This window comes from Cynocephalus volans, chromosome 1 (assembly GCF_027409185.1).
Source record: "Cynocephalus volans isolate mCynVol1 chromosome 1, mCynVol1.pri, whole genome shotgun sequence".
NCBI lineage: Eukaryota > Metazoa > Chordata > Mammalia > Dermoptera > Cynocephalidae > Cynocephalus > Cynocephalus volans.
In genome coordinates, this window is record NC_084460.1 from 160,414,419 (window position 1) to 160,427,191 (window position 12,773).

Below are 12,773 nucleotides of genomic sequence, written 5' to 3' on the forward strand. Positions count from 1 at the left end.
TATTCACAGGAAATACTCCCATGTAATTAATCCCTTAAATACCTTTCAAATAACTTTCTTTCAATTATGCCTACCTCCGAACTTCCTCTGCTCCAAGCTATCCTACATATAAATATAAGAATCAATTTTCTAAACATAGAGACAAAGATACATTTCTTCTCAATGTGTTTCATTGAATCCCCATTTCGTAGGGGGTTCAGCAGAAACACTTCAAGTGGAATTAAAGGCTTTCATCATAGAGCCTCATCTAACCTTTTTGGCCTGAAGTACCACTCCTCTGTGCTCCATGAAAACTGAACCACTAATTGTTGGCCTACACTTTCCAAAGCTTTTTCATCCTGCTTCTTTCTCTTGAAATGGTCTTTGCAGCTCCACTTATGGAAATTCTATTTTCCCTTTCAGACCCATCTCTAGTTTCACATGGAAGTAAAGTATCTTTTATTTTCTAAAAACCTAAAAAGTCTTATATGTCATAATTTTTATATAGTTTGCCTTATTTAATAATGTAGTACATATCTCACACTCTCTCTTAAAATCCTTGAGAATAAACTCATCTTTTTTATTTGTTGGAATATCAACACATAGAAATGTTCAATGATCGTATTTAGTTATATTTGAAATATATTGTATTAGTCTATACTGGAGATTGTTATTATTCCTTGAGAAAATTGACATCTTACTATAAATTATGATCATAATGGGGATAAAAATATTTCTCTTTCCTTTTAAAATACTTTAAATAAAGAAACAAGACTGATTTATTTTTTTGGTTTCTGTTATTTGTGGTGTAAATATTTAGACAAACTGTTAGAAAATTTGGGTTAATGGTTGGAGTGTTTATGGTTGTCATTGATCATATTTTTTATAGCAAGTACCATTCATCATATGAATTGCAATGATATAGAAAACTAAACCAGATATTCTTTAAAAAGGCTCCAAATGCTATATATTTGATCAAATGAATTACAAGATATTATAATTCCTTTTGTAATTGTAACATCATGCTCCTAAGAATAACTAGCATAATTTCTCACTGAGATTGTCACAATGCTATCCCATAAGTCTTTATGATTAGTCACTTTCTCAGAGAGGACTTCTAGTATTTTAATTTCTTGGCAAGGGTTCACTGTACCACCATGCCATCTCCTACCTCGAAATATGGCCTTTGAAAATGAAGCTCCAATGAGCTAATACTATGTAACAACTAAAACAAATTTCCCCAACAACTGACTTTACTGTAGTGAAGTAGAGTATATTCTTAAAATACTTAGAAAGCATTTGTTCTCCTGTTTCTAATCTTCGGTAATTGTATCTCTTTCACACACTAACAAAGATCTATTCCATGTTTATCATGTCGTTATAGTACTAGGTCTCAAATTATTATTTGGTGGGGTTTTTTTCTCCCTTCTCTTTCAATTCACACTATTTAACTTGAATAACTGGATCAAACAGCAACTTTTGCTGAGGAAGCTTTATAAGGAATTTTTAAAGAAATATTTATTACATAGAAAATATAAAATATAGAACTCAGTCCTGCCTGCCAATTGATAACTGTCCATGGAATTGTTGCTAACCAAACATTATCAAAAAAATATTAAAAATCATTCTCTTAGTACATTCAAATGTGGCCTGAGAACTACATTGAGCAATGAAAATGAAATATGAGTTGAACTACCAATGTCCTAAAAGACTTCATAGTTCTGGATTTATATATTCTTCTCATATTTTATTCTTTCAGTAAGCATTTTTTTTAGTTTCTGATGTGTTCCCAGTGACATTAGTTTTCTTTCCCAAAATGGTGTTGAAAAGAAAACAAGAATGTATTAAGTTAAAATATTCTGTGAGAAAAAAAATAGAACCATTTTAAATTTTGTTTCAATGGGCAGAGGAAAATAATGATAATGTAAAAGAAAAAGATACTGATAGAGTTTGGATGTGTTGTCCCTGCCAAAATTTGTGGTATTGTGATCCCCAGTGTGGCAGTTTGAGTTCTGGGGGCAGATCCCTCATGAATGGATTAATGCTCTCCCTAGGTGGGGGGATTAATGAGTGAGTTCTCGCTCTATTAGTTCCCGCAAGAGCTGGTTATTTAAAAGACCCTGGCACCTCCTCTCTCTCTCTTGCTTCCTCTTGCCATGTGATCTTCTTGTACCCACCAGCCCCCTGCCACTTTCCACATGAGTAGAAGCAGCCTGAGGCCCTCGCCAAATGCAACTGTCCCAGAATAATAAGCCAAATAAACCTCTGTTCTTTATAAAGTACCCAGTCTCAGGTATTTCTGTTATAGCAACACAAAACGGACTAATACAGATACAAACTTACATTTTTGATATGACATAATGGATTTATATATTAGTGATGGTAAATATGTGCCACAGAATCATACCATTTCAGAGCTTAAAGGCACCACAGAAACCATTCAATCCAACTTAGACATTTTGCTGATATGGACTCTGGTTATCAGATAAGTTATGTGAATTGTTTAAAATAAAGTGATTGTGGTGGAGCTGGGATAAAAACATAGGTTTTCTAAAATTAACATAGATTTTCTAAATTCTAGCTTACCTTTCAGCCCCACATTACAATTACCAAGAATAACAACAACAAAAAAAATCAGTCAGAAATGTATCTTAATGAAAACCTTGGGGTGATTAAAAATAATTCGTGATTCTAACCACAAATTATCTTATGAACTCAAAGATTTGTGTTAATACAATTAACTAAGCAACTTTTTGCTTTTTACATTTTGTTTAGAGTTAGGTAAGAACCTAGGTCTTAGGGAGAGTGTCTCTAATTGTAAATATCCATCCACCTGTGTGATAAAATGTGCAAAGATGACAATCTCCTAGTAAGCCTCTGGCTTGTCTTACAGTTCGGTCTCAGGTAAAAGTTATCCTCAGCCTAACTAAATGCTCTAACCTGCCACACTTGGATGGAAGAAGAACACCTACTGTGGCTCCTGTGTCGAACAACACTCACATGCCAATGACAGGTGGCACACAGATCCTTTTGCTCTGCACACTGGTACCTGGCCTTGGCTCTGCTCACACACAACACAAGAGCTGCCAGTTAATGGACAGCAGAGCATCTCTGACTTGCAGGCATTTCATATTCCAAGTGTGTCCGGGCTTGTTAGTTGACCACTGGCCAGAGTCCAAATTGGATGCCAGTTCCAGCATTGTTCCTAAGCTGAGATTCTCAACAGATGGGCCAATGAGGTCACAGGACAAGGCAACTTGCACTCCCAACCCTAGGTGGCAATCAGTTTTGTGTTAACAGCAACTATTAGCACCTACTTTATGAAAACATAAAAAAAAAAGGACCATTCTGGCATCTCTCTGAAAGTTGCCAATTAATCCTGTTCATAAACAAAACCTGTATCTTCAGTTTCCAAGAAGGTAATCTTGAACACTTCCAAGTTCAAATTTTCAAAATCCAAAAACGTGTTATGTGTGGCTTATAAAATTGGTCTGAAAATTACCCTTAATTTTAATGCTGTATAGTATTTTTATATAGTTATTCATAATATAATATTTCTAACCAGTTATCTAAATTTTTATCTAAAATATTAAGTATGTAAGTGGCTCAGATCCATAAACAGTTAATAATCACATAATTATGAGACCCATCAGTTTAATGCAGATTTCATGTTGGACAGATTCTAAATCAAGTCCTGGCCCTAACATTTGTTCATGTGTGACCTTGGAAACTTTTTAAAACTTCTTTAAGCTCTGTTTCCACACCCCTTAAGTAGGAGTAATATGCTATAACACTATTCTTTAAAATAATGAAATTAACACACATAAAAAGCATTTAGTAGAGTACATGGCACAGAGCAAGTCCTCCAAAAATACTTCTTTTTATCATTACACAATCTTCTTATAAAAGTAGTGGTATTCTTATCACCAACAGACAAACAGTACAGTATAATGTGTGAAATGTGAAGGTCCCAACCCAGATCTGATTGCACAGAGGGTAGGACACAATACGTAAAGGATATGCAACCTTCCAGAAGTAGAAAACTGGGTGGCAACTTTTAGTCTAGGCCAACTGGCTGGCAAAATTTATAAATGAAGTAATTAAAAACAAAAGTGACATCCACTGAATAAATAATATTTTATGTGTTTTTATGAAAATCATTTGGCCAAAGAAAGGAGAATGTGTAATTGTTAGATAGAAATTGTATACTTCATACTTTTCACTATTAACTATTTTCTTCCTTATAGTTATCTGTATAACTAGTAAATGCCACCAATCAGTCGGATTTATAAAAGTGAGGCACCTTGTATGTGCATCCATTATACAATGTTTACAGTGCTTTGAAATAGTTACAGCATTTTAATAACTCAAGTTAGAATGTATGGCATAATTATTCATCCTGCACAAATGAATTGAAGCATAGGTTAATCATTAGTCCCACCACACTACTGGTCCATATCTTCAGGATGTTAAACGCCAAGAGAATAAATAACTTCTTCAAGGTCATACTCCTTACTAGTGGTACAGAAATCTGTCCAACATCATTTTCAGAAGACGGGGGTGTTACTAAACAGATAAACGATCAAAAAGTGGCAGTACAAGGCCTAAAGTCCAGGATGTTTCCTGGACAATGATTTAAATATTCTTTACACTATTGTCATCTCATGAAAAGACCCCATAAACTTATGAACTTATGAATTAGAACTGCTCATGCAGTTTCTAATTTTTTCAGATAGAAATGGCTAAGACATCTGTATAGCACAAAAAAACATAGAATTTTCATTTATACTCTTTATATTTCTGACTCAAGGATAAGTCCATTTTTCAGATGTCCCTTACAATGTTTTACACACATTGCTTTTCTCCTGTTCTTAGATTTTTTCTCCATTTTTCTAAAACCACTTTAATTGCCCACTCTCTGCCAGCCAACCTAATCAGCGTGGTTATTTATCAGGAGCCCAAATTACTGCATGTCCTTGAAGCACACACTATATGTGAAGAAGGCTGATCTCCTCAGCAGGGTAGCTGAGCACCTGTTCAGAATCTCTGCATCCCAGAAGCACATGCTCTAAACAATGGAGCTTCCAAACAATTAATACAAGAACATTTTCCAGGGCTAAATGGAATAAGCCTCTTTGTGAAAAAATGCTGCAAAGAAGAAATTATAAGTGGTCCTATTCAGTTTCTTTTCTTAAAGAATCATGTATTTCTGTGAATCTTACATTTCACGGACCTAAGAGCTCTAAAAAGTCTCTCTTAAAATAGACTTGCACTTTAGAGAAAGGAATTTGCTGTTGAGCTTAGGAAAATTGATAGAATTTTGCTCTATATATCTTGAAACTCTTATTCTCTAGTCCCTTTTCAATTTTTATGAAATATTCATGAATTATATTCACTATGTGCAAGCCATCAACTGCATTTAGAATTTGCAGGCATACATAAGAATGTAAATGGCATATTTTATGTCTTTTTTTTCTCTGACAAGCTATTATGAACATTCCTTTTTCTACTGTAGATCCTTATTGAGAAAGTTAGTGTCACTGTAGAGTTAGTTTAGAAAGTAAATAAAAATGGAATAGAAAAGATAGTGGAGCTAACTAATGTGATATGCTGAAAATCACGATTGATGAAGGATGTTAAATCTCCTGTTTACAGTTCTTGAAAGATTGCTAATAATAAACCAAAACACAGACTCTGCTAACACGCCAAGATAGGGAATCATAGATTAATCACCGTACTTCTTATCCAAATTCTGAGAGATTTCTTTATACTTTTCACTAATATTAGATTAAACAGAATACTATAGTATTGGTATATTTCAATTGTATTTTTATTTCTTTCTTTGGAAATTTTTTATATTTTGTTTCTTTATGTTAATGCATGATATTTTTCATAGAGCTTCAGCTCATACCAAAATATACATGTATATTTGATATAACAAAATATACAGTATGCTTATGGTATGATGGAACATGGCAGAAAATGCAGCACTGTCTCATTTATAATACATATAGCTTCTATCACATAAAACACTTTGTGAGCATGTGTTGAAGGCACTTGATCATCAAAAGGGTACTAACATGCAAAAAAAATTGTTAAATTTGCCTGAGAACCCATGGAAGAAACTAAGGTTACTTCAGTTTATTTTCTTTAATGTATTTAGTGTGTAAATACTTTCCTATGTTGCTGAATCTTAACATAAAATTAAAAAAGGAAAGAATCAATAACAGTAGATTTTCCTAGCTTAATATGACTTATTTTTACAAACTAATAACAAGCAATATAAATAGAGTAGGCACTTAATAAATGTAGGTAAACCTGAAAAGGCATTTTGTACTATTTAAATTCTGCTTTTAAAAAATTGTGCTTTTAAAAAACATAAACATTATAGACTATAAAATGTCCCTGCCCTTCTTGTTCCACCTAATTACTTTATTTTCACATTAGTGTATAAAATTCTTGTCCCTGATAGATGGGTCAGTATTCATGTATTTGAGCACATGTGTATTGAGTCCTTCTAGAAATATATACTTAGCACAGTCACCAAAAAAAGTAGTGTCTTTTTTTTTTCTTCCTCAGATAATCAATTGTAAAATAGTAACATCTTCAGAAGATTCTGCAAGGAATTAACATTTGACAGTAGAGGCGCTGGCCCGTGGCTCACTTGGCAGAGTGTGGTGCTGATAAACCAAGGCCACGGGTTCGGATCCCTATATAGGGATGGCTGGTTAGCTCACTTGGTAGAACACAGGGCTGACAACACCAAGTCAAGGGTTAAGATCCCCTTACCAGTCATCTTTGAAATAAAAATTAAAAAAAAGAAAGAAAGAAAAATTGACAGTAGCATGTATAAGGTAAAGCCTCCTTCTTATTTTGTCCCTTTTCATATGCAAGTATCCATATAAATAACTTTTCTCTGGTTGGGCATAAGGGTTACTGTTAGACCTGCTATGTTTCCTACCTCATCAAAACATTCATCTAGTTAGAAAATGTTTTTAATACAACTCATCAAGAGTGTAATTTCACTAAAGTTAGTTACTGAGAAAGGTCAGGAGCTAAATAAAAGAAAGAGGCACATGGGCATTACTTAAAAAAACATTTTCATGGCAAGAGAAGAAATACTCTCTTAAATAATCTCTGGAAACTGAAAGGTTGGCACAGATACCTTCTTCTGTGTTGAAGGTTTAAATAGTTATCACAGCATTTCATAAATTTAAACTTGAACTGAAAAGCTTTTCTTGCCTCCAAAAGAAAAAACCAGTCACATATTACTTACATAGTAATTACAGGCTATGCAGCTGCCCTGCAAAGCTTTACTATAAATGTGTTAAGCATGAACCACTACACAAACCTTATTCAAATTGCACTTAATGTTAAGCCAAAGAAATGTCATCCTCCACACCAATTGCTTATTCAAGAACAATGGCTATTTCCCTAATCTGAGACCTAAATAATGTAATAGAATCGATGTTGTTGATTTAGTCTATGGTTGGCTAAGAGTCATTACTGTTATTCGTCCCCAAGTAAACAGGTCTCTTTCCCCCTCATTATGCATAAGTGAAGCTTATGCTAATACATAAAAATCCAAGAATGAATAAGCTTCTTTGAAACACCATTTAAAGATTGGGAATTCAAGAAAAAATGCATGGCTTCTATCATGATAAAAATACTGACCTAAATTTTTATATTGCACTGATCCTTGCTTTAAGCCTTTCTAACACAACAATTTACAGCTTACACAGCACTTCCATTTGCCTAATACTTTAAAAATATTTAGCTGGTTATGCAAAGTACTGCAGTAGTATCATGCCAGTAATAGAAAAATAAACAGACCAAAGCATTGAAAATGTTTTAAAGAAAGTTAGTGGAGATAAGATTTCTCAAAATTTCAACATTGTCTTTAGAGGCCTTGATATCACACATTCTAAAAGTTTAGTAATAATGCTGCTGTTTGATTTGCATGTATTGTTCGAACTTTGAAGCAAATGAATTTGGCAAGATCTGGAGAAGAGTGTAGTAGCTACATTTGTCAGGTTTAGGAGCTAACACCTACAATAAACTGGGAAAAATCAAACTAGTCATGAATAAGTTTTATTTTATCATAATTCAAAAACATAGACAAGTTAAAATGCAACAGATTCATACTAATTTCTATTTCTGAATCTTTTTCCAATTTGATCTTGTTTAATGTTTAAAAATTGACAGGACCCTAGTGCTCTGATGTGACTACCACATGTCCCCAGTACACCATAATGAGAAGAACACTTCAGCTCTGTGGCATTCTTCCTAAAAAGCCATGAGCCCAGTCTCATTATGAGAAAATGCTACACAAATCCTGGCTTGGGAGACATTCTATAATTTACCTAGCCAGTTCTTCTCCTCAAGATTGTCAAGGTCATAAAACTAGTAAACACTGAGAACCTGTTACAGACCAGAAGAGACTGAGGAAACACAACTAAATGCAATAGCCTACGATACCCAACTAGATAAAAACCCTAGATTGGATCCTGCAACAGAAATTAATTAATGAAAAACTGGTGAAATCCAAATAATGTCTAAACTTTATTTAATTATTATGTATCATCATTTTTTCATTAGTTGTGACAAATGTTTCATAGTCATGAAGATGTTAACTACAGGGGAAACTGGGTGCAGGGTGCACAGGAACTCTCTATACTAACTCTGTAACTTTCCTGTGAATCCAAAATTATTCTAAAATTAAAGTTATTTTTTTTCCTTTAGTGAACAAGGCTCTGTACTCCCAGTAACTGAAAATTAACCTTTGTCTACAATAGGATAACTTTTACTATATAATTAATCTCTTCATCTTGCATCAATATTTAAAATTATCCATTATGTGCTCTCAGATTTGAAGAAAGTTGTCAACTGTCCAGAGAAGATGGGCACCAACACAACTCAATTACGTAAACTCTCCTTGCTTTTTAACAGCTTCTCCCCTGAGAAGGCATGAGGACCCTCACATTCACAAACCTCGCCAGACAATGACATTTCTTTAAAGCTAGATGTCTAGCAGCAGAGTGACAAAAACAAAAAGCAAATAAACAAACAAAAATTAGAAAAAAAGCAGAATGCGCAATTTTATGCAGACAACAATTGTAGAAGGTGTGATGGCTGCAGTTTCAGTAGACAAGAATAGGAGGGGGGAAAAAAAACAAATCTTAAAGATAGAATTGCTCTTGTATAGAAAAAAAAACACTTGAATGACTTATTTGACCCTAAAAAGCAAGGTCTTAGATAGCAAAATTTAAACAACAATAGAATTAAAATTATTCTTATCAAAGATGACAAGCATTTTTGGATAGTGTAGAGACCTGAGAGATTGGGTTTTAGAGTTTGGTGATAAGAATAAGGAAGAGAAGGAGGTAAGTGTCTCCATGAAGAGATGGAAAGGGAAAAGTAACAGGATCTCCCTGGTGAGAAATCCTCTATGTAGACAGTGATGTAACTCCTTGCTGCCTTCTCAGTGTTATGCTGGGTGTGATCTTTCTTTTACTCCACACCTTAAAATCAGCTACACTCAGCAGCCTTTTGTCTGAGATGCTTTGGGCAATTTAGGTAGATGAAATCCAGTGTGGGGTGAAGCATCATGGAAGTCGTCGAAGGAGGCAAGTGGGATGTGTGGCCAAGAATTCAGCAAGAACAGAATGCCGCACCTATAAGCAGCATGAGACAGAAAGCACCTCAGGAATCCTTGTATTTGGGGATAATAGATGGCAGTAATGTGGATATTCACTGAAAGAGTGACATCAAGAGCCTAAAGGACTTTAATATAGAAACAGCAGACACATGACTTGCATATGTAAAAATCCTATGTGTGAAAATAATACCCCAGTATACAGGAGTGTTGCATGGTGGAACTGTGGATGTCTTTTTCTTTTCTAATTATTTATTGGTTATGATGTTCTTACCTTCCTCTTGGCAAATCTGCATCATCCTTTTTCCACCTCACAGTGGGTTGAGGATCTCCCTGGACCTGACAGCGAAATTCTACAGCTTCTTCTTCCAGCACCACCTGGTTAATTGGCCTCCTGAGAAATGTGGGTCGTTCTTGGGGGGAAAAAAAAACACACAGTAAAATGAGATGAAATGTTGTTGATGTTTTAAGTAAATTATAAAAAAAAGCAAAGGAAATATTTGATTTATTTATTTTTAGTACATAGGTACCTAACTCTCTACCTTAACTATGTCTTCATAAGGCCTTATGAATTCAATATAATTAAATAAATTGAAATATTTTGGAACACAGGAATGAATAGCTATGGTTTGTACATAAAAGCATACAGCCTTATGGAAAAAAATATTAAATTGATTTTTCAATAAATTCCTGAGCCAAGTGAGGTGGATCCTATCACAAAAAAAATCAGAACACTGAATTCAACAGAAACAAGGAGATATTTTTAAAAAATGATTAATCTATTATCATGGGTCAAAGTGGAAAAACTAAAAACTTATGGAAAACATTAAAAAGGAAACAAATTTTAATATTCCATTAAGAATGCTTAAAAAATGGGTGCTCTCATACATAAATGTTATGAATATTTTCACTTCATGTATGGCAAGTTGTCTACCTGATTTTTCTTTTTCTTAAATACAAAGACTGTCATTACTATTTATTCCAAACTGTTTACTGTCATACATAATTTTCTAAGGTCTCCAATAATCTTCTCCTAAGTGGTGAAAATATTTACCCATTTTTACTTAACTTTTATGTTTTTTTATTTCTTCAGTATTCTGCTTTGGTGTTTCTGTCCTTTATTTTTGTTGTTGTTGTTAATCTGTATGTGGCACTATTAAATTTTATTCCAGCATTCCTCTACATATAGCAAGAAGAAAATAAATCCCTATCCGTAAGAATCTTACCACCTAAGAGAAACATAAAACCAAAAGTAGTTGTATATATCTCTAAACACCTCCATTCCTTGTCCAGTTTCCTCCCTTTCTGGGAAAGGTCTGACACTGGAAAAATTACCACTTAAATTTTATTAGTACATATCTCCAAGTCATAGGCAGGTGCAATATTGCTACTTATTGAAGTAGAAAGAAAACTAAGTCAAGGAAAAGAAATATGAGATCCATAGGGAGTTGACACAATTTATCTGGCCATCTGGCTATATTTACCTACTTAGGACTTTAGTTTCAAACCTTCCAATTTAGAATTTTGAATACAGTGGCACAAAAACTGAAACCCATTCAGCAGGAAACCTTCAAAGAAAATAAATCACTTGAACTAATGTATGTTAAGACTACAGACAGAGTATATAATTTTATTGACTAAATCAAAATTCATATTTATAAGACAAACGTGTTAGTTGCAAAAGAAATATTTTTTCTGCCGTAAAACCAATCATCAGAAGGAAGACAACTGTATCTCTTCACAGAGAATTTGACAGTAAGGATCATAGTTTTCTTCAAAACACAGATGTGCATATGCTCGCATACCTGTACTCTAAAACTTCAAAATCCCAATCCATAAAATATGGCAAAAAGGATTTTATCATGAAAAGGGTTTTTAATGCAGAATTTATAAACAACACATAAAAACTAGAGAAAAATATGATTGCATCTAAAGACTTTGGGTAGTCGGAATTACTCAGCTTCAAAGTGTACCCCCTAGACCACAGAACAAAACTTCATGTTGGATGGAATGATTTCGTGTTATCCTTTTGAACTCTGGACACTATGTCCCCAAAATAGCTATTTTAGGGATGGCATTGTTGATACTATGTTGTTTCTGGCAATAAACAGGAAATAGCATTAGTATATACTAAGAGTGCTCCAAATATTAACAGTAAAAATGAGTCATTTGCATATGAAAGCAGGACTGACTTTTTCTGTTTTATCTATCACGTGGGGCTATTCATCTGATTCATCTAAAAGGTGCATTAACCAAATGTTAAAGAGGGCTAAGCCACTATTGATATCACTTGAGATTGAAAAATGATTTTTCAGGAAAAGACCCTTTCTGCCCACTCTGATTTTAACATGAGCCCGGCATGCTGATGAACGAGAAAGAGAAGCATTTCTGTCTTCCACTCATTCATTCAGCACATGTTAATACAGCCTCTCCTATGCCTGGCTTCCATCTCGGTGGCTAGTGAAGAGCCAGCAGCTTCGTTACATCGGAAAAGTGGTGGGAGGCGAAGCTAGCACGAAGGGCTTTGTACCCATGTCCAGGAAAGTCAGCTCTGCCTTGAGGGTGATGGAGAGCTGTTGAAGGATTTTAAGCAAGATAGCAGCATTTTTAATAAGCATATGAAAAAGATCATGTTAGCAGATCAGTGAAAAATGAATTAGAAGAGAAATATGAAGCAGTGAATTAGGTCAAAGGTTTTCTGTAAGAAATTATTTCAGTTTAAACTGACACAGTGGTTCTGGGGACATGGAAAAGCGGACAGAGAGATGAAAACTGGGTGATCAATCGAATGTGGAGGATGAAAAACAAAAGTCTAGAAAGAATCTCAACTTAGTGAATCTCCATTTAGTGAATTGGAACATATTGACAGTTACAATGTGGATACGGGGTGTGTATGCGTATGTGTGAGATCCTTTCATTGCAGAAATGGCAGGTAAGGGAAAAGTGATCCTTTTATGTGTAAGCCATTGCTAGTCACATTTCTTTTACTTGAATCCAAATGAATTCTGAATTAATAAGCTAAAGGAGGCTATTTACATAATGGAAGGGGAAAGAAAAATATGATCATGTCTGTAGATATAGCTCTTAGATCTAAAAAATATAAATAAAGAAGGAATCAAAAGAAACTTCTTAAGCATAA

General features: G+C 34.2%; 1 protein-coding gene across 1 annotated transcript in view; it reads right to left on the reverse strand.

The window, feature by feature from the left end:
* ROBO2 (roundabout guidance receptor 2) overlaps positions 1-12,773 on the reverse strand; it is a 600,911-nt gene that overhangs the window by 165,886 nt on the left and 422,252 nt on the right. Inside the window, exon 5 of the mRNA XM_063077978.1 lies at positions 9,909-10,047. Within this exon, the coding sequence (XP_062934048.1) occupies positions 9,909-10,047 (139 nt within the window). The remainder of the gene's footprint in view (positions 1-9,908; positions 10,048-12,773) is intronic.